Genomic DNA, 25,204 nt, shown 5'->3' with positions numbered 1-25,204 from the left:
ACACACACACACACACACAGTATATATATATATATATATATAAAACAAATCATACGATACCCTAACAGATCGAAGGCTTTGTCTGAGCAATAAGTAAGCTCCAGGTGGCTGGCTTTGACGCGGGTTAATCTCTCGAGCTGATTACAAGTCGCGAACAGCCAGACACAAATCCAGTTCCGCTTCTGCCAAAACCGTCGGTATAAGCCTACTTACACACGGCTGAACATGTAGCTGGCCAATCGTCGATTGGTAATCCGGGAATGTTTTCTGCCCAGTCCATTATCGGCTTAGTGCAGCTCCCGCGCCATTCTCCTTTCGCAACGACCTGATTCCACGCGAGAAAAAAGGAAACGCCACCCTATATTCCAGACGTTCTGGATAAATCGATAATGTTAAAGATAGTTTCTTTACACGCCATTTCGCATTCGCGATTCCTTAAAAGGGAATTCAGAGAAACGCAAGAATCCTCTATGTCGACATAATGTGAATTCTGCAAACGTTTTTTCAATAATAATTTTAATTTGTAAACTATATTTTTCGACAATTTTTGGAATATAAAACAAATTGTATTGCTGTCTATTTTTCAACATGACTGTTCATATTTTCCGGCAATTTCAATTTATCGTTGCACTCATTCAGTGAGACAATAAAAATTTGTCACGAACGCAAATAAAAATTTATTAGCAAAGAATGTGTTTGAAGTTCGAATTTGTTTGCTGCTCGTTTTATCAATGTAAAAATAATATCGTCGGTTAAGGATAGCGTGGCAAGCATAAGCATCCTGTTTCCACAAACTTGTGAAAAAAAGACTGACTTTCATGTATGTACACCATCATCACCGAAAATATTATTCGTTACGCTATTGAGCACGTTTAAAAATGCATGGGCCACTCAACCTGAACCGGAAGCATTTCAGTTATCCTGTTATTCAGTATCCTCAGGGATAAGGCTCGCCTACCCTTAATGATGACCAGCAATATTTGCTCTTTTGTTTTCCTACCAAGAGGAAAATAGTGCGCCGTCTCGTGCATTAGCGCGCTCCTCGCAAGATTATGAGGTGTTTTATTTTCATGAACGAGGAAATTACACGTGAAAATAATAAAAAAGGTTATACGTTACAATTAAATGATTTTTCGATCTCCTTTTCGGCTTAAGTTTACGAAGCATTACTTTCCAAAGTCGTAATCTTCTGTTATATGTTGTAAAAGTAAATTGATCACGAAGAAGAAGCGAAAGATAATCCAATAATAGAATTTTATAGAATAATCAAACTGATAGAGCTTTGGATTTGTATATTCACACTTCATCTTCATAAGACAGAAATGCGTGCATTTATTGATAAAAATGAAATGTGAATATGAACTTAAAGCTTTACAAAAATATAAAACTATGAATTTGATTATTCCATTTATTCTATAAGACTTTTTTATTTATTTCTTAGGTTCTATGAATATATGTAACATAAACTATATGCTAAATGCATTTATTAATACAAGTGTGAATACAGATCTAAAGTTCTACAAAAATATAAGATTTTCAATTTAGTTATACTATAAAATTCTTTTATTTATTTCTTGATATATGTAAATTATGTGCTAAATGTGCGCATTGACAAAAATGAGATATGAAGAAGTTCTACAAAAATATAAGACTATCAATTTTATTATTTCATAAAATTCTTTTATTTGATTATCTCTCACTTCTTCGTGATAAATTTACTTTTATACAGCATGTATTTACATGAATCTGCATACATCATTTACATAAATCTTGTTATCGCGGTGCGATGTTTAGAACTGTTCCAATTTAATTCACTACTTTCCAAGTATTCGGCGCGCGATAACAAAACAAAGTGTCGATTCCGCGACAGATACAATTAGCGTCTTACGAATATCGCGCAAAGTGTATTACTATGCGCCAGGGAAAATCCCGACAATTCTGATGGTCGCGGCAAGGAGATTATTCTATAATTTTAACAATCAATTATTTAGAATTCAGTTATCTCGGCGAGGCTACCGGCGTATATTCAATTTTAAAACTGCAAACAGTCGCCGGAGTACCGTTCGCAACGAGGCACTCAATATGTAAAGCGCGATGTAACTTCGCCGCGGCCGCAACTCCGCGCGTCACGCGGATTAATCAAGCGGAATTCACGCTCGACTTGTAAACGTTGATCAAATATCCGTGAGCGAGTTAACGACCGCGGGATTGTCTGTGAAATTCGACTAATTCAACTCTCGGTGCGCGCGATGTTTTTCGGCGACGGCCTCCGTCGAAGTTAAATTACGTTAGCCCTTTCCCTACGTCCTCCAATTAGGGACACTTTCCCTTTATTGGCAACACGCGAACACATAGTTTGCATGCGAAGTTATATTTTTCTTTTGTTTTCATAATTTTACGACAGTCTATAAGTTTTCTCTCTCTCTCTCTCTCTCTCTCTCTCTCTCTCTCTCTCTCTCTCTCTCTTTCTCGAATCTGAATCGATAAAAAATTCTCAAAAAAAAAAATTCCTACAACACGCCGCAATCACATAGAATCGTGAAAAATTTCCATCTCTTCCTAACATACATACGCGTATGTACTTGAATATGTATTGTATATAATTCATTGTCTCATTACACGCAATACTGCATTCAGCGTACCGACTGCGACCACTTTCAATATAAAACGAAGAAATAATAAATGAGCCGGCTGTCACGTACCGGGTGGCACCATTGCTCACTCACCTGATAGAGTATGTCGAGAGTGATCGGATAGAGCAGGTGCTCCACGATGACTCGGAGTACGGTATTGGGTCCGCCCTGAGTCTCGCCAGGTCCGGACACCTGATTTTGTCCAGCAATCGCGACCTGGTTGTTCGAATTCTGTAACAGAGAAGAAAAGTAGAGACGAATTAAGCAAACTTTGAAGGAACAAACTAATTGCGATCGACGTTTACGCGGCGCTCAAAGTACTGAAGATACAAATTGCCAAAGTTCCGCGAATGATAAATGATGAAATTTTACTTTACAGACAAAGTGATTTTCATCGAACTTGGTTCTTGTATTTTTAGGACTTCGTATAGAGGCGAATAATTGAAGACTTATTTATATTAATTGTTTTATTGTTAGCACAATATAATAATAATAATAATAATAATAATAATAACATTAATATATTATAATAATACAAGTCTATGTACAATAAGCTTTAATTAGATATTGTATAATAATATAATAGGAATAATAATCGATATAGCTATTTTAAAATCCAACACAGCTGGTCTTTAAAAGCATCAATATAAAAATGCTCTGTTTCCGTTATGCAATATACGTATCACGATTATTAATATCGAATGAAATTTAAAGCGTATATTAAATTGTTAATGAAATAAATATCAAAGCTTTTTTACTTTTGTATTTTGAGAAATTATTTGCAATGTCTGAAATTGGAACGCTTTCATTGCAGAGGAATAAAAACGTTTCCTGGAAATAACAAAAACCTTTGACTTTATCTTCAAATTGTAACACAAATGAAGATTTTTTTTATACATAATTTGTATTAAATCATAGTATTAAAAAAAGCTATTGTGTCGGGGAAGTGAAATAATTGGAAATTTCCTGGTTTAAAGAATACATCATGAATGACCTTACTGACTTCGATGTGATGCATGATCTTCCTTCCTCGAACGATATACAGATCACGGAAATTCTCTCTCGGCGTGTCTGCTGAGCGTGATGAAGCGGAATAGAAAATGATTTCTTTGAAGCGAGAAGCAGAAAGAGCGAGCGTCAGAAGAAAAACGGAGAGAAATGCGGGAGAGCAAACGAAAATAGATGCAAGAGTATTAAAATTGGACGCATACTAAGTGTAAAAACGAGGAGATATTATACTTTGTAAGTGAGAGCCGTATAATGGACGATGGCGCTGGTGGGTTATTAAAAAGGAATCGTGTCTTTCTGAGCCTCGCTAAATGAAACACCCGATAATTTCGACCCTAATATTAGATCGAAAGAGAAGTGGATTGGAAAAGAAATTGTGGTAACGTGCAAATTCTACAATAATCAATTTACAAGATTTATCGTTTTATCAATTTACAGGATAATAATTGTCAGATAATTATTTGATGCGTTATATATTCTGACTAGATAAATAATTGAACAAATAATGTGAAACATTTACATAGAATATATAAATATATAAATATCTTCACTTTGAGAAGATTTAAGGTAATATGTCTTCGCTGCAAAAAATTTATTTATCAAAATATCTAAAAAATATTTTTTAGATTTAAAATATACCTATATAATTTTCTAAAGTCTTTCAATTAATTTAAGACCGTACTAGAAATTTGACGTAGGTTCGTTCTTTTTATCTTTCGCACGTTCGAAATGCGTCTAGCAAACCGTCGCCGTTTTCATCAGCTGCCGCTGCCGGTAAAGCTGTCAAAGTGAACTTTAAGGGGGTACGTCGCAGCAAGCATTAGCATAAAATGCTAAAGAAACGCGCCACATTAGAATTTCGATGTAGATTAAAGCGCGGCACCCGCTCGAGCGAGGCTCCTAAATCTGACTTCGTAAAAATAACTTCTCTCAAGCGTATCCTAACGAAATTTCCACGGCGACGATGCGAAATGATGTCGTTTCCTAGTTCGCACAAAATCGCTGGATGTCTAAATCTTTAGATGTAAATAACGAGCTGATTATTAGATAAACACTTATTAGATAGACACAAAGATTTTCCTATAATATATTCGTTTAAGTAAAAATTAATTTTAAGTTATACTTTATGTAAAATATTCATATCAGATTTCAACTGAGATCGGATTGGAATTTCAATTAAAGCAAAATTAACTAAATTGATATCAATTTTCTTTCTTCTGATTAGCTAAATTCTAATCAGATCACAACTTAATTTCTAATCTGATACGAGCTTAATATAACTCATACATTTTTTTATAGGTAGATACAAGAATAGCTTTAACAAATAAATAAATAAAAGAAGAACAGAATATAAAGAGGAATGATTATTATTTATAATTCATGATTATTATTTATAATTCATGTTATTGTACTATCTTCTATATATGGGAAGCCATTTCAGATAAGATTGGAATAAAGAACACACACAGCTTCGCGTAGCAATTTCGATATTTTTAATCTGGGAGAACAATAAGAAAAAATATAATAATAATAATAAATATTTATTTGAAGAGTACCAATTAAACATTTACTTACAGTAATAAATATTTATTTAAAAAAAAATAGACAGTTAAATAAAATTAATTTTCCTATACTAAATATATTTTCATATTTAGTTGATACTATTCAAACAAATGATCTGAAATTTAGTACATTCTTTCAATGTAAAAAATTATTATTTTTTTACGGAAACAATCACCTCATGTGTTTTTACATTTTAATTAAAATTACTGTTATTAACAACATATTGAAATATTATTGATTGTTTTCTGATTTATTAGCGTTTGAGAATATTATGGATATATATTAATTTAATCATAATTTTCTGAAAAAAGTAAATAGAAATCAAACAAATATTAAACGAAATAAGCGCGTTAAATAATTTATATATTATAACAATATTAAAAAAAAAAATAAGGATTTTATTAATAACGCTTTTAATAACTATTAGTAACGCTTTTTTATTGCAAATTTTCAAATTGCATATTTAAAGGTTCATAAAGAATAGTTATTAAAAAAGAAAAATATGTCAAACAATATCTATGCAAAACAATATTTATTACGACAATTCACAATTTTACGCCGCTGGGATGCAAAAATACTCCAGGTGACTATTCCCGCATTAAATGGAGACGATCGACCGAAGGCAATTTGGAATTGTTGAATTGGATACGTATGGTATATAAAATTTATACCGAAATATTCAAACATTGTAGCTCATACCGGCTACTTAATTATGTCTTTGTGACATTTTAATTATTTCACTTGTTTTAAGCAATACGTGTCCTTACATAATACTTCTTGTAATTTCGGAAAATTCGGGTTTGAATTCCTGAAGTAATAGTAATTTCACAACAAACTGTTTGCTGTTTTTAAGGTGCTTATTAGTATCAATAATTATTAAACTGGTTGGCAATTTAATTTGTGATTACTCCAGTTTTGTTTATGATTGCATTTCAGGACTAAAAAATATGTCGGCGATAGTTGCAAAATTATATATGTATATAAAATTCACATCAAAATATTCAAACAAAGAGATCTATCTTCTACCGAATAAGTTTTCGTTATTTATTTTGTGTTTTTTCACATATTACGATCTTGTGACATTTTGAAATAACCGATAAACAAGCGGAAAGACAGATACAATTAAGAACATGTAACTACAATATCATTTTCACGGAAGAAATGTAATCGTGGATATGCTATGCTCAGAAAATACAACGTTTAACTGTAATATCTTGAGCTCAAAAATACGACGCATTGAAAAAGGACATAAAAGCGAGAAGTAAAACCAAGCTACAGAATATAGTTCTTCAACAGCAAATGATGATCGCAACAATTCGGAAGAAATAACCCGAGTGCATGGCGAAGGAGTAAAATTCTATTTCAAGAGACGCTTTTAAACGTAAGAGTTTTCGTTTTTGCAGCGATGTTAAACTACATGTTCTCAAGATTAAAAAATTAAAAATCCAGATGTCTTTTTATAATCCTTAAGTATTTGTTATGAAAAAAACATGAGCTCGATAATGTTTTTTCTTTTAACTTCATAATCATATCTTAAGATAATTCTGTATCAAGAAAAAGGAAGAAGAGATCGGGAAAAAGAAATATTGCACATATAAAAATGCTTCATAACTCGCAGATATATTTTAAATTTTCAAAAAAGGAGAAAAAGTTAGCAGCAACGTGTGAATCTTTCTTTACGTAAAAAGTTATACTAAATCGTTTCTCGCAGACAGTATACCGAGGCTAAATGAATAGTTAAATGGCCATTGTTTCCTTCGCTGCGCGCGTTAGATCTTACGGAATTTACGAGCATGCTAAACCTCGGCTCATCTCGTGCCCTCGTTTCTTCACACCAACCAACCATCACCTGTAACAAACGCTTTTTGACTGCGTTCGAACGCTAGTTTTTAACGCGTAATTCAGTTACACCTCGACGCATCATGCGTTCGTTTAACTACGATGTAAAGCAGATCGAGATTTCGCAAGCACGGCGGATATTATTACTGCCGACCATACTCGCTAATAATTTTATGAGCAATTTTATTGAAGTTTGCATCGTGCATTCGCGGTTTAGTCGAGTTTCCGCTCAGATCCGAAACGGTTTCCGGCCTTGCCCTGCAATGTTGATGATGTATAAGTGTTTCTAACTGCAAACATAAATGTTTTACGAAAGAACTGGATGTGGATTAAGCGGGATAAAAATAGTCCAATTAAAATGGATGAGAGCGACTGGAAATGTCAAGAATAATCTGAACGAGATCGAGATGCGGCAAATGTTGCCTCGTAAAAAATTAAAAGTAATTAAAGCATAGCTACCTTGATTTTTAATTTTGCGCTTACTTGCGATATGAATAATTTGCAGCAAATATTACGAAATTAACAGATCCATTTCACCGTTAAATCGCTCTAACATGAAATTAATTTCGTTTTAGCTTTTAGAGGTATAAATAAAGTGACTCGACAAAATTCATGTCCTGATGACCCTTCGCGATGGATGATATTCGAGATCGCCACGATCTTGATCTTTCTTAAGAAGGAAGGATTAATTTTGACGTCCCGGTATCGAGAAAGAAGAAAGCGAGAAAGACAGGGGAGACGAGAGAAAGCCAGCTGCTAATTAATTAGCCTGACAAACATTAACTGACGGCTGTTTCCTCTCCGGTCGGGTCTGTTCACCGACCGTAAGGATGGCGTGCGGCCGGCCATTTTATCCGGGAATTAATCCTAAAAGTTGTGCGCATACATCCCCGGCTTTTCGCACTTCAGCGTTCCATCTCCGTTTCCCATCCCTCCAATTAGCGGCCCATAAATTTCCATGCATGCGGAGCATAAATTCGTGCCGATGCTCCTCGCTCTTATTTCCTTTCCCTATTTTCATCTTTTTTTCCAAAGAAATTCCCACGACCGCCTGCCTCCTTCCGTGCAATCCTTTTTATCGAAACCATGCATCTTCCGCGAGAGATACGCGATATCGAGAGGGGATTCCTGGAATCCCATCAAGTTCCGCCGCAAAAGAAATTTTCCGGCTTGAGTACGCACCCGGAAAATTTAATTTTATTTGCTCGCTTATCAGAACGAAAATCAAATATTGCGTAAAGGATATAAGTTGCTTATAGTTCTTTGGTCGCCGGAGAGGTTGGTTCATCCAGTGTATTTATTGCTGGTGTAAACGCCGGTGAATTTCGCGCGCGGCTAATTATGTCGCGGGATAATATTCTACATCTTCCGTAATAAACTCTTCGGATTTGCGATAAATCTCTCGACCTCGTGCGCAAAGATTTTCCATTATATCGCGTCGTAGCCATTAGCGGTGCTCTCGAGAACGTAGCATGAAATTAATAACGAAGTTACAGTTGTCATCATCTTATTTTAGTTACGAATCATTTGCACGACTGGCCGCATTAATTTATATCGAAATAAACAGCCGCATGTACAGAGAACGTAGACTAAATATTTACTATTATATATTACGGGTGTATTAACTAGTTTCTAATTAATTAAAATTATAATATTGTGCTCATGTTAGAATTATGGTGTACCAACTGCGCCGCGTGCTAAAGCTCCCCGTCATTTTTGCGGAAAATTATTCACGCATTTCGCAGGATTCACGTTGCAAATGAAATAAAAATTTGCGTCTATAAATTATGCATTATTTAATTACACACAATAGCTCCGAATGTGAATAGCAATTAAATAAATAAAATATCTTTTTTCATTTCGTATATATTTTTTTGTCCTAACTAAGTATTACGTCCATTTTCTCCGCAATTTTTTTTTGCAGTAAAAGTACGTCTATTGTTCAATGAGAGAAACGTCAATATAATGTTGAAAGATGGACGTTCCAGTACTTGTAGATTACGATGGCAAGGCGGAAGAGATCTGCTGCCTTCCCGCCGCTTAGACAGACTTAATTATACTGAATGTCGATAATAAAGTCACCATCTGCGAGCGCGGTCTGGAAAGGCTCCATTAAAGCCGTTCTCTAAGCCGCTAAAGTAAAATCCTCAGAAGAGGAAGGAGTCTTTTACCCGAAAACTACAATTCCCGTTCGAAACTCCCGCCGTGAAATAATAATCCTAATTATTGTTATCGTGAATTGCACAGTAGAACCCCAGAGAAATAACGGATAGCAGTTATTTTACGGTATTTGACAAACCCAATGATATACGAGGTGACTTGATCATTGCATGATATACTACAATTTTTAAACAATAACAATTATATTGGGTCATCCGGAAAGTTCGTGCCGACTAAAATTTAAATTTTAGTATATATTTATTAAATTTTCTACGTTTCAATTTTCCTTCAACATCGGCACGAACTTTCCGGACGACTGAATGTATATTTCACGTTTTTTATATTTACTGGACGATCAAATGGTGAGTTTAGCCATAAGATAATTGATTTATAAATCTGATGTAATCATTATTTTATCCTTGTAGTAAATGTATCACAAAATTTGGAATTAGTGTTTTAAAATAAATAATTTTATTTTTTATTCTCGATATTGCGATATAATTAAGGCTCCTGTTCACTCATCGCTATCTCATATTGTGACGTCAGAAGCGAGAAAATACACAATAAAACTTCTTGCAAATTATATTTGAATAGAAATATTTTTCAATAAAACACCATTTGCAATCAATACAATAGACATATAAAATATATTGAAAATTGTCTTCCTGTTTCGGAAAGAAATTAAATATTTATTTCCATTATTATTAATTTGACATTTTATCAGTAAATATAGCTTATTTTGTTTTTGTTTATGCATAATTCATTTTCAGATAAATGATTATTTATTAATTAACGAAACAAAAGAAGAGTTTTCGATGTATTTTATAAGCCGATTCGATCGGATTACTTAAGTATTGTTTTATTGAAGCATATTTCCATATTAATGTATTATGCAGAAATCTTTATTGCATATTCTCGCTTTTGACGTCACAATCTGAGACAGAACAATCTAGAGCTGAATAAGAGCCTTAAAACATTCTTTATTTCCGATCACATTTTGCTATCTCTTGATTCTTTTCCGTCTTTAATCAGTTAAGTATTTTCATGTGCTTTTCTACTGCTTATAGTTCATATTCCACTCGCATTTACAATTCTCACGTTCTTATACTATTTTTTCCTTAATGTCCATTTCATGAATCTGATTTCATGAAGCCGGACACGTTTCAAGAAGGAAAATTATCTGCCTCTCATCTAAGGGTTCACCTACATTGCGTATATCTACGAATTCCACTAAAAATAGGCTGGTAAGTGATAAAGCTGCGAGTATCGCCCCAGAATGTTGTGATCCGTAACGCGCGCGCGGCCTGCATTCCGGGGGCTACGAGATTGCCGCGGCGGAACGCCTCGGTCCGGATCGTTACCGCGACTATGCACTTGCCCGAAGCCGCTTTCAAGGGGTGAAATAACTACTCCTAGAGGTAGTTTCTATCCCCCTTTGATAGCTCGGCCCCGGAACTAACGGTGAGTGCCGAGACTAAGAACATTACCATAACCTTCCATTACTCGTTGCAGCCGATCCGCCTATTTCTATCCTCACCCTTTCTTTCTTGATTTTGAACATCCACCTTACATTGAAAGAAAAGTGTTTGATATTTGTGTCTGTATTATAACTACACGATAGAATAATTATTAGGAATTCTATTATTCTATGGTCATTACTGTTATAATGTAAGTAATTAATAATAACAATTATATTTATAATTCTATGTATTTCTTTGATATACAGAACTATTTGTAGTCGTTTACACCAATTATACAGATATATTTTTGGTACATATATAGAAATAAATATAATTATTATTAACATTATAGCAACATTATAGACCATTAGGGGCTAATATTAAAACTGGTGATCAGAGTCAAAATAGGAAACACTTTGAACACTAATTGAAGGTATGAGTCAGTTTCGATATTTATATAGGCGTAGTGAAGATTTAAGTATCCATGCAAAGCAAGTAAATTTCATGAAACGTAAATATCGATATCTTTACTTCCTTCAAGATCTTGGCGATCTTGTTTTTCGAGGCTCTAGTTGTATATCCTGGATCGCCGATCGCAATCGAGATCACGTTGTAAAGCTTCGTCTAGAAGCATCGCGGCGTGAAAATGGGCGTTAAAGTTTTACAAGCGATTTTTCGCGAAGATCTGAGTCGCGGATGTTTCTCAATGTCTTTCTCGGTCTACCTGGAAATTTGCAACTCGTTCTCTATGCGGCAAGTACAATAAGCCGATCCGTTCGCACTAACATCGTTGTGATCTACATAAATCTTTTTTGCCGAGTGAATCTCGGCTCAGGCTCAGAGATTTTTCAAATTTCGGCACGTTCGAAGGAGTTCGCCTCCGAATCTTTCAAGACCGACCCCGTGTTTTCAAGTTTTCGTTTCATTCTTACAATCTCGCGGCAAAGATCCCTCCATGCGGCAAGCTTTCCGGCTTTCTCTTTCAAAAACGTGAGATCGTTTCAGACTCGGCACTCGATGGATGGCATTGGATGAAAGTGATAAATAACAATGTTGCTCAGCAATAATTCTCACGATAAAATACAAACAGGTAACTCACGCTAAAATGACAGTGCTTTCAAATTTGAAAGGGAAAAAGACGACGATTAATGACTGCAAGACGGCTGTCGTCTTTTTTATATCGTTCCCCTTCTTAGACTTGTATTGTCAAAACCAGTTATTTGATCAGCGATATACACTATGTTCGTTTAATTGCATTGAATTTGAGTAATGATACTCTCCCTCGCCGGAGTTATTGAAAATATGACAGCAGCCTCTGAGAATGATTAATAACGTTACTCCGACATTGTTATCTTTTTTTCATGTCCCTATTACTTAATTGCATTCAATTCGCAATTCCGAATAAATTACATTCGTCCGGGAATTATTTGTTTCGATGGAATGAGAGAACTGCGATGAAAATTTCGAGAATAATCCCACCTGCCCCGCTCAACTCGCTCTGTCGAATTGCCCGAGAAAATAATAGTGTCTGAGAAAATAAGAGGATTCCGCAGACCACGAATATCACCGGTAGCTTTAAAATCCGTCTGGACTCGGACGCGGAGTTGCGGCATTCTATTAGACTTGAACTAGTTGATTACGAAAATATAGTATCTCAATAACTTATCAGTCAAAAATACTAAAGAATCTTAATTATTATCTTAATTTAATAAGTTTTTCATATTAACTGGCGAGAGATTTCTCCTGGCACTCTTGTGCAATTTTACTTTACGGAAAATAGATGATAAGGATTTTAACAACATCTCTCTCTCTCTCTCTCTCTCTCTCTCTCTCTCTCTCTCTCTCTCTCTCTCTCTCTCACTAATCTCTAATTAATATCCTGATGATTATTCTACGATACATTGTTTAACTTTATTCCGAGAAAACGAAACGACCTCTTTCGCGGTGCAACATGCGCTCGAAGGCGGAACGAAGGAATTAAGAATTAATGAACACTTGGAAGCGAGAAGCAGTGGTGGATTGTCGGGAAACGTTCCGCGATTTCTTGGCGAAACGAGCGAGGATAACACGTCAAGATACGGCTATCCGCAAAATGTTTCGTGAATGAGGGAGGCAGAAGAGAGATGTCGTTTAAAAAAACGACGAAGAGCGCGATAAGAAAACTGCGCGGAAAGAGTGCAGTGCGCTCGTTACATGAGCACAGTGCAAAAATTTTTCCTGAATAATTCATCGGCCGGTGCACGGCGATGGAATTTTCGCTCGTATACGTACACGGAAGATGCGACCATGACGGCGGCACAGAGCCGATGTGTATATCACGGCTAATGGACAGCGAAGGGCGCGAAATAAAAAGTAATCGGACAGACTTCATCAACGACGGCCCACGCTTAAATCCGAAACGGTAGAGAAAACAAGAGAGAAAACAATCCCAGTCCTATTTTGTAGACAATTTGAAAAATTTACGCTTTGTACACAGAAAAAAGAATATTTAAAAATACCTTTATTTTCAATACAAAAGTATGAAATGGATCATGTACAATTAAACAGAGATAACTTGCTTACATTTTTTTATAGTTCGCATCAATGGTAATTTCTTGAGTTAAATAATATTTTCTATTTTTAATTTCACACTGAGAACTGAGAGAAAATGCTATTGATTTAATTAAAGTCTATATTACGGGCTGTCTATATTACTAACATAAGTAATTAATTCATGTATATTTTTATTGACATAAAGGCCTTGATTATTGAAATAATAATTTATAAGTTTATGTTAATAAAAATATATGCAAAATATAAAATAATATGAAATAATCACTTATGTTGAGTGACACCTCGTAGTATAGACTTTAATTGAATCAACAACATTTTTTTCTCAGTGCATATGTTAAAATGGAAATCAATTCATTTCTGTGAGTTAGTTTCAAAGTAAACAATGTCCATAATAACATTTAGTAAATAATAAACTAAATTTTGAGTCAAAATACATTTTATTAGTTAAATTGTTTAACTGTATCGTTTTAATTAGATGAACAATATACTGAGTAGGAGTGGCGATCTATAGAAATAATTAAAAATAACTAAAATTGAATATAATTTGACATAATAAATTTAACAGTGTTCTATAAAAAAAAATATGTATTTTCATCATTCGATAATAATTTCCATAAATTAAGAAAAAATATTATAGATAGAAAATATTTTCAATTTGAAAATTATAATACTTTTAAATTAAAGTAAAATTATTTCACTTTGACAATCTTTTTTAGAGAAAGCGATTCGTATTATCAAAATAAATTATTAAAAATTTTTTAAGTAGTAATTACTTTATTTTTTATTTCAGAATGTTAATATTAATTTAATGATATTTCGTAATCAAAATTACAGTTTTCCCAATCCTGCTGCATTATTAAAAAATATTAAAAAAAATACATTTATATTTAGAAGAAATTTAATAAAAGTTTGACATATATAAAGATAGAATAAAAACACTTCTATCTCTTTTTGGTATAATTTTTTAAAATATCAAAAGAAGATTTTATTAGTATTAAATAATTATATTGCATTCTTTAGATATAACCATCATTACATCAAAATAAATTTGTCATTAAAATTTAAAACTATTAAATCTTTTTAAGAATATTTTATATTATCTTATACAATGAAACACTGATTACGTTAATTAGAATTTATTAGTTTTACTTTCGATACTAATTTTTTTTTATATACTAAATAAATATTTCGTTTCATTTCACTGATGAAATTCTCGAGATTCATGAATCGGAGAAAGATATTGCAGGAACTGAGTAAAGAGAATCGTATATTTAAATCGTAAGTGCATTTACAATGCTTTGATTTTCATTATATCTCCAATGTGCTTTGCACATCTATTTCGATTCGAATTCAATTCACCCTGATCTCTATACATCACACGACAGACGACACGAGGAAGCGCCTTGAGCGAGAAAAAACTCCCATATGCGATTCCATCAAATTAAATTCTATCCATTAAATTCGTTCACGGCTCGATCTTGCGGCCCGATACTGGTCTTTGTACTACAGTTTCCGGTTCGCATCGGCGACGTTAACGACGGCGTTACCGCGCGTAGTTTGGACCGGGGAGAAAATTTGTTGGCCCGGGTCGATGGTACTGCCATCGATTTCAATCATGCGCAACCCTGACACCGTTTTCTCACCCCCTTTCAGGTACGTGCGCGACATCGCGTATTCCATTATGCGCGCCGAGTTTTTCGATCCCCGACAGTCTCGCTTTTTCACGATATTTTCGTATTCCTCTTTTCCTTTCTCTCTCTTCCTTCTTCTCTGTTCTCTTCCACTCCTCCCCTCCCTTTTTTTTTCAAAAGCTCGTACATACCTCGCGCTCGCGAGCAGGATAAAGAACGCGCGTTCATTGGACGACATTACGAGCGGGATTCGCCGCTGTCAAAATGATGGAGTGGCCCACCCAGCCAGACGGACTCTTCTGCAGTCAGAATAATCAGTCTTCCCGGCTTGTAGCGTCACCCCTTTTCCACTACGTCGCATCCCTCCCACACCTCCAAAGCCACTCGTGCCGCGCGGGAATTCATCCAGAATCGTCGTAGTTACTCTTGGCGCGTCGTGCGTTTGTAATGCCAAGCGAAATCAAAACGTACAGTGAACTATGTGGTTCTCGGTCGATTTTGTACGAAGAGAAAAATCCACGGCACACTTTTTCTTCAATTCCTTTTATTGGTGATGTGTTATATGAATATTTTTCTATTTTCATTTCTTTTTTTCATTGCCACGTCATCGCGATGATATAATATATCTATTATGCATTTAGGAAATTGCTCCCATCACATGCGGATATTACGTTATTCACCCCTATATAACGCGTAACATTTTTTTTGAATCATCCCATGAAATTGCGAGATAATTCGCACCTAAAATATTCACGCGGTGAAGTCGAATTTCGTCGAAAAGTCGAGGACACGTGCTCCCAAGACATTCCTACTTTTTGATCCTCGAGCTTCCAGAGGAAAAAAATTGAACGATCTATCTTTGCGCGCCTCTCTCAGCGATCCTCTCTCGCTTCGACTCCGTATTGGTGAAACGCCAATAGGCTTGCGTATGCGGCTTCGCGATACGCGTACAAAGCCGTCGATACCGAGATCCGATACCAGAGAGTGAGTGTACAAAGGGAGAGGAACGGTGGTACTCTTCCAGTTGGGCAAGGGAGAGAGGAGACGGCAACCTTTCAGATTTGTTACTGGGAAACATTCGATTTTTCTCGCCATTGGCAAAGGCACTTTTTCTCTTTCGACGACGACGACGACGGATAGAAGATGAAATATGACGGAGGACGCAGAAAGAGCGTCGCATGTGCGGAAATGATGGATTAGGTCGTACCGTTTATGCCTTTAACTCGTGATGAAAAAGAGATGGTTCCCTTTTGTCGCGAGCTATTTGCGTATGTCTTTAATGAGGGTTAAATATACGGTTCTCTCTCCCTTTGTCTGTTTAACATTTCGATCACAATAACAGGTCACATAACGTCGTATTTCATCGAATGATCTGAATGGTGTGGTTAACTATTGTGTCCATGCTAATAACGGTGTCCATTATCTCTACGCAAACGATTGCAATAACGTCCGTTGTCAGCAATTACGATTATCTCATGTTCCATCCGCACATTGTAATTGTCGGAGTAATGAATATCTATCTTCACATCGAACGCGAGGCATTATGTATACTGCTGATGTATGCAGTTACGACGTCAGAGCTACGACAAAAGTCACATATATTCGCACTTTTTCTTGCGGCATACCGTATACGTTGAAATAAACGAGCTCACTCGTATGCCGCTGGCCGCGATAAAATGTACTCATAAAATGTCCTGAGAACTCCGTTCGTGAATCGTGAATTAATAAATAGATGCGGAAGTTAATCAACCGTCCCGTAAAAGTTTACTTTTGTCGGAAATGTTGAACATTAAATTACACGGCCGTTTAGATTAAATTGCAGTCTGCACTATTGAATTGCGGCATGTCTGAAAGTTTTTCCGCGTGCCAGCGAAAAGTTCATCTATTTCGGCCATCATATCGCCAAGAAAAAAATTACATGCAATTTTTCGTTTCTGACGTGATAATGCGATATGTTCGTAGAGCGACCGACGTAAAGATTCAAAGGTGAAAGGTAGAATAATGTTCGAACTTAAGTAAAAATAATTGATTTCGATAATAAAAATTGTCAGATGTATTGACAAATTAAATCGGTTATTTCAGAAATTTTATAAGTAAAAAAATCTGCTATAATACTAAAAAATAATTAAAATTTTTGAAGAAAATTATTCTGTATTTATCTGATTTTGAATTCTCTATACATTTAAATTTTGACAAAAATTGACTTATAGGATTTCTAAAATGACTGATTCAATTAACTGACAAATAAATTATATTTCACGTATAGTATGATGATCGATATTATGAAATTCAATCTATTTCAAGCAGCTGTTGTACATAAAAGAGATAAAATATGGATGATGTTACAAAATAATATCCGCGGACATTTTATTCGTCCTGCGAGATAGATATTCTCTGTCGGGCCGAAATTTTGTCCGGGTGGGTGGAAGCGAAAACAACATTTCATCTGGCGATAAAACTCGCTTGTAGGGATTGGATAAGCGAGGGGTGCGCGCTTAAGGGTGCGTGGAGAGGACTCGGTCTCTGTAGCGCGACGGTCCTCATGGCTTGCATATTTCAGAGCTCGATACAGTGAATATAGGTCTAACAATGGCACATTGTTATTCGGACCTGTCGCGGCTGCCAACCAAAGTGGAGCAGGGTAGCTGCGCAAGGGAAGATCGAGCCGCCGGCCACGAGGGATACAGAGGGTTCGCGCGGCAGCGAAGCTGAGAAGATGGCTATGCGCGGGCAAAAAAAAAAAGATGGTGTAATATTTTTAATGGAGGGTGTCTCGGGTGATCTACGGCGCGTTGCATTGTTTCTATGAGACGCCTCATGTATTGTATCTTCCCCGTTTCTCAACCCTTTTCTCACCTGCCTTCTTTTTGTCCGCCTTATACTCACTCCTTTCTATGCTACTCATGATCGCGAATATGTCCCCGAAAAATCTCATATCACCAAGGTTTACGACGATTCAGTTTGGAATGCAAAATGCACCGCAGATATTTTTTCCAACACATGCATTAAGTGTTAATTGCTGCTAATAATGGTAAAAAATCACACAACTTTTCGCGACTCTTTTGATAAATAGTAAATATTTTAGCGAATTGTAGCCCATTGCGAAATTCGTAACCACAATAAATCGCGCACGAAGAAAAATGATTCCTATAAAAGCAAGATGGTACTAAGATATAGAAGGAAAATCAACAGCGGATAGCACAATCGCGATAGTGGGTTTGTATCGCAATGTATTAATTACTAAATGTAACGGGGAGGAACGGTTATTGAGGCACCCCCGTCGTTGTATTCGGGATGGGAACAATGCCCCAAATTACGGTACTCCGCCGCGCCGTATATACTCGGGTTGAAGGAAAAAAGAGTGTGAGATCCATTGCCGGTTTCTCTCCCGGACGCGGCAAGATTATATATATATATATATATATATATATACGCGCGATCACTTTTCCGGCTTTAACGCCCAGCTTTTATGTTGCTCGCAATTACCCCGCTGGAAAGCATTAGCCCGTAAACAATGGCCGCGCGGCAAACAGATTAATAATCCTTGTCGAGATTAAGCCAGTACGTATTATTTAACTCTTTAATTGAACATTAGGTACTTTTTCAATCTAATCGCAAAGTATATTGTTAACAAATTTCGAGTCTTTAATTTAAATCACCGGCCCCAATCGCCCCGATTTTCCTTTTATTTCTACCCCACTTCGTGCTCTGTAATGATTTTTGTATACTACATACATACATAATATAATTCCGTGCACGTTCATTCATTCGCTCTCCGCAAATTTTTATCGCCCCGTTGTTGAATCGAATATTCAATTTTACTTTTTCTACTGTGGAGTCTTCTGTTTTTCTCAGTTTGTCGCTATATTACTTTGCATGCTAGTTTTATTGCTTTTTCTATACTCAGAAATCGCCATCTCTCTTATTCTCTGTTTCTCTTTCTCTTGTTTTCTTTTCGTTCTCCTTCTTTCGCTGGCTCGATAGCATCACAACGTGTGCGAAAGTATACCAACGATAACCCAGTGCTCATAACAAAAAGCAACGACAAGGTTTTAGTCAAACGCGTCGCTTAGCGAACACGTTTACTCCGGTAACGCTGATTTATTCATGATCGTCGTGTTTATCGCGCACCACGCCAGTATAAACGTCAGCGAAAAAATGTTAATGTTGACATGGTTAATTGTAGAAAATTTATGCACACGAGGTGTATTTTTTTATTGCGTTTTCCTGTTTTACACACCTCGGCTTAGACAAAAACAGTCTCTGGAAGCCACAATCAACCGTCACAAAGAAAACACTTTTAGCTCGGATAAGTGTCATTATATTTCAGAAATAAATTCAGAAACAATACCATAAGATCCTATTGAATTTTGTTCATGAATTAAGTCGATTCTATAACAAAAGGTATACTATATAGTAAGCCTTAAGCTGTAAGATATGGATCAATTATAATCAATTATTCTCCTCACATTCACTGTGATTAATCAATTTCTTGCGGCTTAAAGGCTTATTACTCCTATTACATAGAATCTGATTGACCAGAGATTCGATATTGAGTTGGTTAGGTTAGATTAATTGGTTGCCACCATATTAATTCCTTAAGAGTATTCAATACAGATACTGACTGGTTGTCTAACGCCCATTTCCACCAATGAAAGTTAATTTTAATCTTAATTAAATTTATTCTTTATCTTTTTCTAATTCCAAGAATTAGAAAAGGATAAAGAGTAAGCTGAACCGAGATTAAAGTTAATTTACATTGATAGAAACGAATATCACATTTTTTTCCTTATGATGATAGCCAATCAAATTATCAGATCATAATACTCTTTAATCTTTGTAAAGCCACTCAGATCATACCCTTCTATGATACGGCATCTTTAATCGGATTTAATAACAACCGTAGTTATGAAACTAACAGTTACAGTCGTTCTATTTTTCAGAACTATGATTGGTTTCACAATTACGGATGTTATTAAACCCGACTAAGGATGCTGTGTAAACGTACTAAAGAATGAGTTTCTGATTATCTATACGAGATTCAACTATTATTTGCAGAGGTTTTATTTGACATAGAACTTGGTTGCGCTTCGACACGCAACGTGTAAGCGCATATAGGATCGTCCCGACAAAGAGCTTGATCTCTATTCCTTTTTTTCCACCGAAAAGTTTTCCAAAGGAACGGGGAAAAAATTACTGTCGGTCCACTCGCCGACGGTGTAAAGTAGAATTATGTCGCGCTGTTATAACAGGACACAAGACTGCCCTTTTACGGGGTCGAGACATAGAGTTTAGTTAGTAAAGGCGCAAGAACGAGTACTAAAAGCTATCAAAAGTTTCGTTATTGGAGAAAATCATTAGCGTGTATTCTCTTTTGTGCATGAGGCGATACACCCGACTAGAATTTGTGTTAGATTAATCTTATATGTTATAACCTGATTGACGTAAGGAAATCCTGAATAAGGTACACTTAATAAAGTTCTCATCAGGTTTGAGTATGGTTGACCATTGTAAGGTTGTATGTTATAAGGACCTGGTTTGGTTGACCTAAGATAATTCTGAATAAGGTACATCTAAGAAAATCTTCGTTAGATTTAAGTATGATTGACCTTTGTAAGATTGTATGTTATAAAGACTTGATTTGGTTGCTCTAAGATAATTCTGAATAAGATATACCAAAGAAGGTTTTTCGTTAGTTGAGTATGGTTGATCTCGTTTCTAGTACGCAGCCACGTTACGAAATGGACGTAAGAAGAAAACGTCCACAAGTTCTATAAGAAGGCGTATACAAGTCGATTTGGATAATCTCCTAGAGATTATAAAATTTCTTCAAATTATATCCTGAATCTCTGAAATATGCTTCTTTTGAAATGTAATATTAAATTAAATAGCATTTGAACAATTCCCAATTTAGAAATTTTATCCAGTGATTTTAGCAGGTCCTAGGTTGATCTTGTTTCATTATCAGGCCCTGATCTTTATTCTGATAAGAACCTTATCAAGTTCTTATCAGGATCTGATGAGGCTATCCGAAGGATTCGACTACTATGCTGCGTTACATGACTGATCAGGTCCCGATGAACTTATCAGAATAATATAATGAAATAAGGTCCTGATTAGAACCTGCTAAAATCCTTGGATAAATTTCTAGTCGGGCACTTTCGTCATCGGTTTTGTTATGACTGTCGTCAAGCGGAATCTATTTTACAAGTATCACAGACTAAGAGCCCACCTCAACAGTCACCTCGCGAGATGATAAAAATTTTCCACGCGTGGCCTATCACGATGAGCTTTCCTCGCCAAGCTTGACGTAGCTGACGAAACGCGAAAATTCAGGAACATTTTCGTCCCGCATAGTCATTTGTTCGGCCCGTCGCGTCCGCGACAAACAAAGGTGTGCACGCAATTCGCTGCATACGAAAAATCAACTTTTCCTAAATATTATAAAAATATTCGAGATGAATAAAACGTGGATTAATTTCTGAGCCCGGCCTTCCCTTCGCGAAATATTTTGTTGATTTTTCAAAAATATAATAAAGCAAACCTCGAGACAAAAACTGGCTTTCCTTCGTGATTATATTTAAAAAATAAAATTAAATGCTCGGATGTTTTGTAGCGAAACAAAAAAAATGAATATTTAGTTTCAAGTACTATTGAGGGATGTTTTTTTTATTCCGCCAACATGTGAAACACATAGCTTGCGTTGAAAAGCTCTGCGGTTTATGGTTGTTATTCCTGGCATATTATATTTACTGGCATATTTGACAATGATACGTAAAAGTGCGGAATAAATACCAATTAGCGCCGAGAGGTTACAATATGAAATATCGGATATGTATATTTTGCGTAGTCCGTTATAATTAAAAACTCCAGAATGCCTTTTACCTTTTGCCTTCTAAAGTTGACATCGTACATATTGTAAATTTTTTAATAAAAATATCGAGAACAAATATACTATAAATGTAATAAACGACATGAAAAAGCTACGCAGTAAATAATGCATCAGTCAGACGAAAAAAAATCTCAAATTTCTTTGCCTTTTATAAGTTCATGCGTTCTCCAAGTCCTAGCTTTAACACAATTCTATTTATAAATAAATATATATCACCGTGAAATTCCGCTCGCGGTGCATACCAAGGTATTTACGCGCACGTTCAAATTAAATCCCGTCGACGTTCCGAGCACAAAAGCGAAATCATTCGAACGAGGACAGGAATAGTGATAAAAGCAGCCACGTAAAAGCAGTCAGGAATGTCTGAATTAATCTAAATTGCGAACTAACGTGGAACCAAGGAAAGGTGTTGTGCAACGGGCGGGAAGCCATGTAAAAATACCTCTTAATTCCGGGTACGGATTTCTAGACTACGACGGAAAGCTTTTCGCGAGACTGGAAACTCAAGAAAAGTGTATTTCGAAAGGTTAAAAGTGGATTGTGAAGCTAATGATGCCTCCAAAACTTTGTGACCGCGTAAAAATAAATTGATCTGGAAACAGCGCAACACTTACATAAAAGTGAATCTGCAAGGAGATCATGCTAATATTTATATTTTAAAAATTAGGTAAAAGTTGATACATTTAAGGGACAGTATTATGTAGAGAATTTCGTCTTCAACACCTATTATTAAAACACATTTTCAATTTCAATGTAATTTCAGTGAATGTGATATTCAAACATGTATCAATATATTATTTCAATTTCCATGTAATTTTACACATTCCAAGCGCGTAATTGAAAGCGTCTAATTGCTCATGCAATTTAACGATATTTATTTTGACTCTAATTGAATCTCTTTTAATAATAATTTATTTTTGGGCGCAACACCCATCGTCACATTATAACACGCCCATGTTTTTATCGCTTGTTCGAAATACTTATTTTTATCTCGCTCGTTCTAAACAGCGCAGTTACCTATACTTGTTGCGAAGTGGCAAGCTTGGCTTTAAATTAATTACTAAACAAAGCCAAGAAGCTGCGACGCATGGCATCTTTATTATATGAGTTCGCCAACTGGATATTTAACTTAACTGACACATCACCCCCAAAAGTTGTCGCTTTTAACTCATAAATATATTCCTTATATCTCTCCCTCTCTCTTTTTCTTTCTCACTGAATTTGATCTTTAAGACTATTAATTTCCTTCGCAAGTGATAATAAATGCTGCTTATATTTACGAAATCAATAAGAAAAGTAGGACAAGATGTACTGAAATCTTGTAAAAAAATTCCCGGATTTTTCAGATATTTTTGTTCAAGATTTCAGGTAAGATTAAAGACTTTTTAAATGCAATTTTTTAAAAAATAAATTAAAGTGCAAGCAACGTAACAAATTATATATATTGGAAATTAGTAAAAGGCAAAGATTCCAAACTATTCTTCATTTTCTATAATTGAAGTTGCTAAATTTATATATAGGATAGTGTAGGGAAGCTCTAAAATATAACATCAACGAATTATTTTATTTTATTTTGAGTATTGTCTTCTACTGTCACTCTAATTTTTTATAAAATTAGCGAGATATGAATGACAAGGAATGTACGTAAATATACACCGATGTATATTTATGTCATATTTATTGTCAACATCTTGCATTATCAATAAAAAAAAAAATGATCAAAGAAAAAATGTTTTAAAAGAGACAGTAAAATTCCAAAAAAATTTCTCTGAGTTTTAGAATTAATAAAATTTCATAAAAATCCCTAATTTAAAAAAAAATTAATCTATATTATAAAATTATAAAAATAAAAAAGAAATCCCTTGAAATTCCAGGTTTTCTAAATTTTTCAGTAATAATAGTAAATACTGTAGTAATAAAATTTTAGTTCAGATCCACAATTAAATCAAGCCATAGTAAGCTAAAAAAAATATCAAAAGTAAAAATACAATGTCAAAAGTAAAAATACAGGATCATTACATAAGTTTTTAAAGATTCAATTGCACAATGAATAAGAATGAAGAATGATTTGTATAAGTCATTCGTCCTACATTGAAAACGCACAACAATATTTTAATCGAGAGTAAAAGGCATCGAGCTAACGTTTCGTGGCAGACGTCGTCGCAGATTTGTTTCTTCGTTCATACAAAATTGATTTCTCGTTCTAAGCGAGTAAACGCAAAGAAAGACTGGCACGACGTTTGTCTTGTGTTTGGACCGCAAAATTTCCAGTATCATCGTCGCTCACGTAGAGACAGAGGCCGATGCACGAGCAGTGCATTGCCGAGGCTTTCACGGTGATTGCTTTTTCGGTGTCGTTTGTCAGTCTGGACGCTCGGCGAGAAATCATTCGACCGTAGACGAAGCGAACGCGCCATGAAACCCTCCGCGAAGCATCTTTGCATTCCCCGTGGAAGCACCGTCACGTTTTCTTTCTTTCTTTTTTTACCCAAGAAAGATGCAAGGATAATTTTGATGTCGCTTTTATATATGAGTATCGTTTAATTAATTTTAGAGTTGAACGGAATGTTTAAATCAAATAAATTTAGAAAGGTCAAAGCTCAAGGTTAGATCTTGTGTCTATTAATATTTTATGTGTAAATTTTAAATATATCTTCCAGTTATATAAACTACGCGCCTAATACTACTATCAGACTTGCAATGCAATCATAAACTGAACTGAATAAAATTATAGTATCGTTAAATTAATCATTCATTTAATAATGATGCTCTTAAAATATTGCGAAGAATTTATTAAAAAATATGTATATAATAACCCAACAAAGATTTGAATCTGGAACCTCCCGATCATTCGAAACAAATTCCAATTTGCTTATTAAAGCATGTGACAATGTTTATCGCTAGTATATATAAGGAAGGAATGTATGAAAAGTCAAGGTGTATAAAAAATAATAAACTAGATCGCTATTTGAATAAATCAAATAAATACAGAAATACCAAATAGAGATATTTAGAGTTACAGTTACAAAAACGTATTGCTAATAAAATTACGTTTTTACTAAAAACGCTTGAAGAAATGTACTTTCTTTATGACTGCATTCGAGTTTTTTTTAATGGAAATTTAGAATGGATTTAGAATGGAAATCAGAACAGAAACAAAATTAATACATTCTTTTGTTCTAGAATAAATAATTAATATGAATATAACGCTTTCTTGGAATGGAAATATCATTTTGAAAAAAATTCATTGTCACAATCAAGAATTATTTTAATGTTTGATACAAATAGTTTTATCTCTGACAATAGTATTATCTTAATAATTGAAGAAAGATTTTAAATGTACGTATATTTTAAATTTTTAATTTTAATTTACATTAAATATAAATTCTAGATGTATATTTTTAACATAGCTCGCAATTAATTTTTCTTTGACAGAATTTAATTTACGTTAGTAGTAAATTTAGC

At 34.9% G+C, this 25,204-nt stretch overlaps 1 protein-coding gene across 2 annotated transcripts in view; it reads right to left on the bottom strand.

Moving 5' to 3' along the window:
- The window catches only part of LOC108691672 (polypyrimidine tract-binding protein 1), a 381,205-nt gene that overhangs the window by 40,719 nt on the left and 315,282 nt on the right, over positions 1 to 25,204 (bottom strand). For both annotated transcript variants that reach the window (XM_018199534.1, XM_018199535.1), the window contains exon 6: positions 2,727 to 2,864. In XM_018199534.1, coding sequence (XP_018055023.1) covers positions 2,727 to 2,864 — 138 coding nt within the window. The remainder of the gene's footprint in view (positions 1 to 2,726; positions 2,865 to 25,204) is intronic.

Source organism: Atta colombica, unplaced genomic scaffold (genome assembly GCF_001594045.1).
Source record: "Atta colombica isolate Treedump-2 unplaced genomic scaffold, Acol1.0 scaffold49, whole genome shotgun sequence".
In the NCBI taxonomy this organism is placed as follows: domain Eukaryota; kingdom Metazoa; phylum Arthropoda; class Insecta; order Hymenoptera; family Formicidae; genus Atta; species Atta colombica.
The sequence above is the reverse complement of the archived record's forward strand: the minus strand, read 5'-3'. Positions and strand labels throughout refer to the sequence as shown.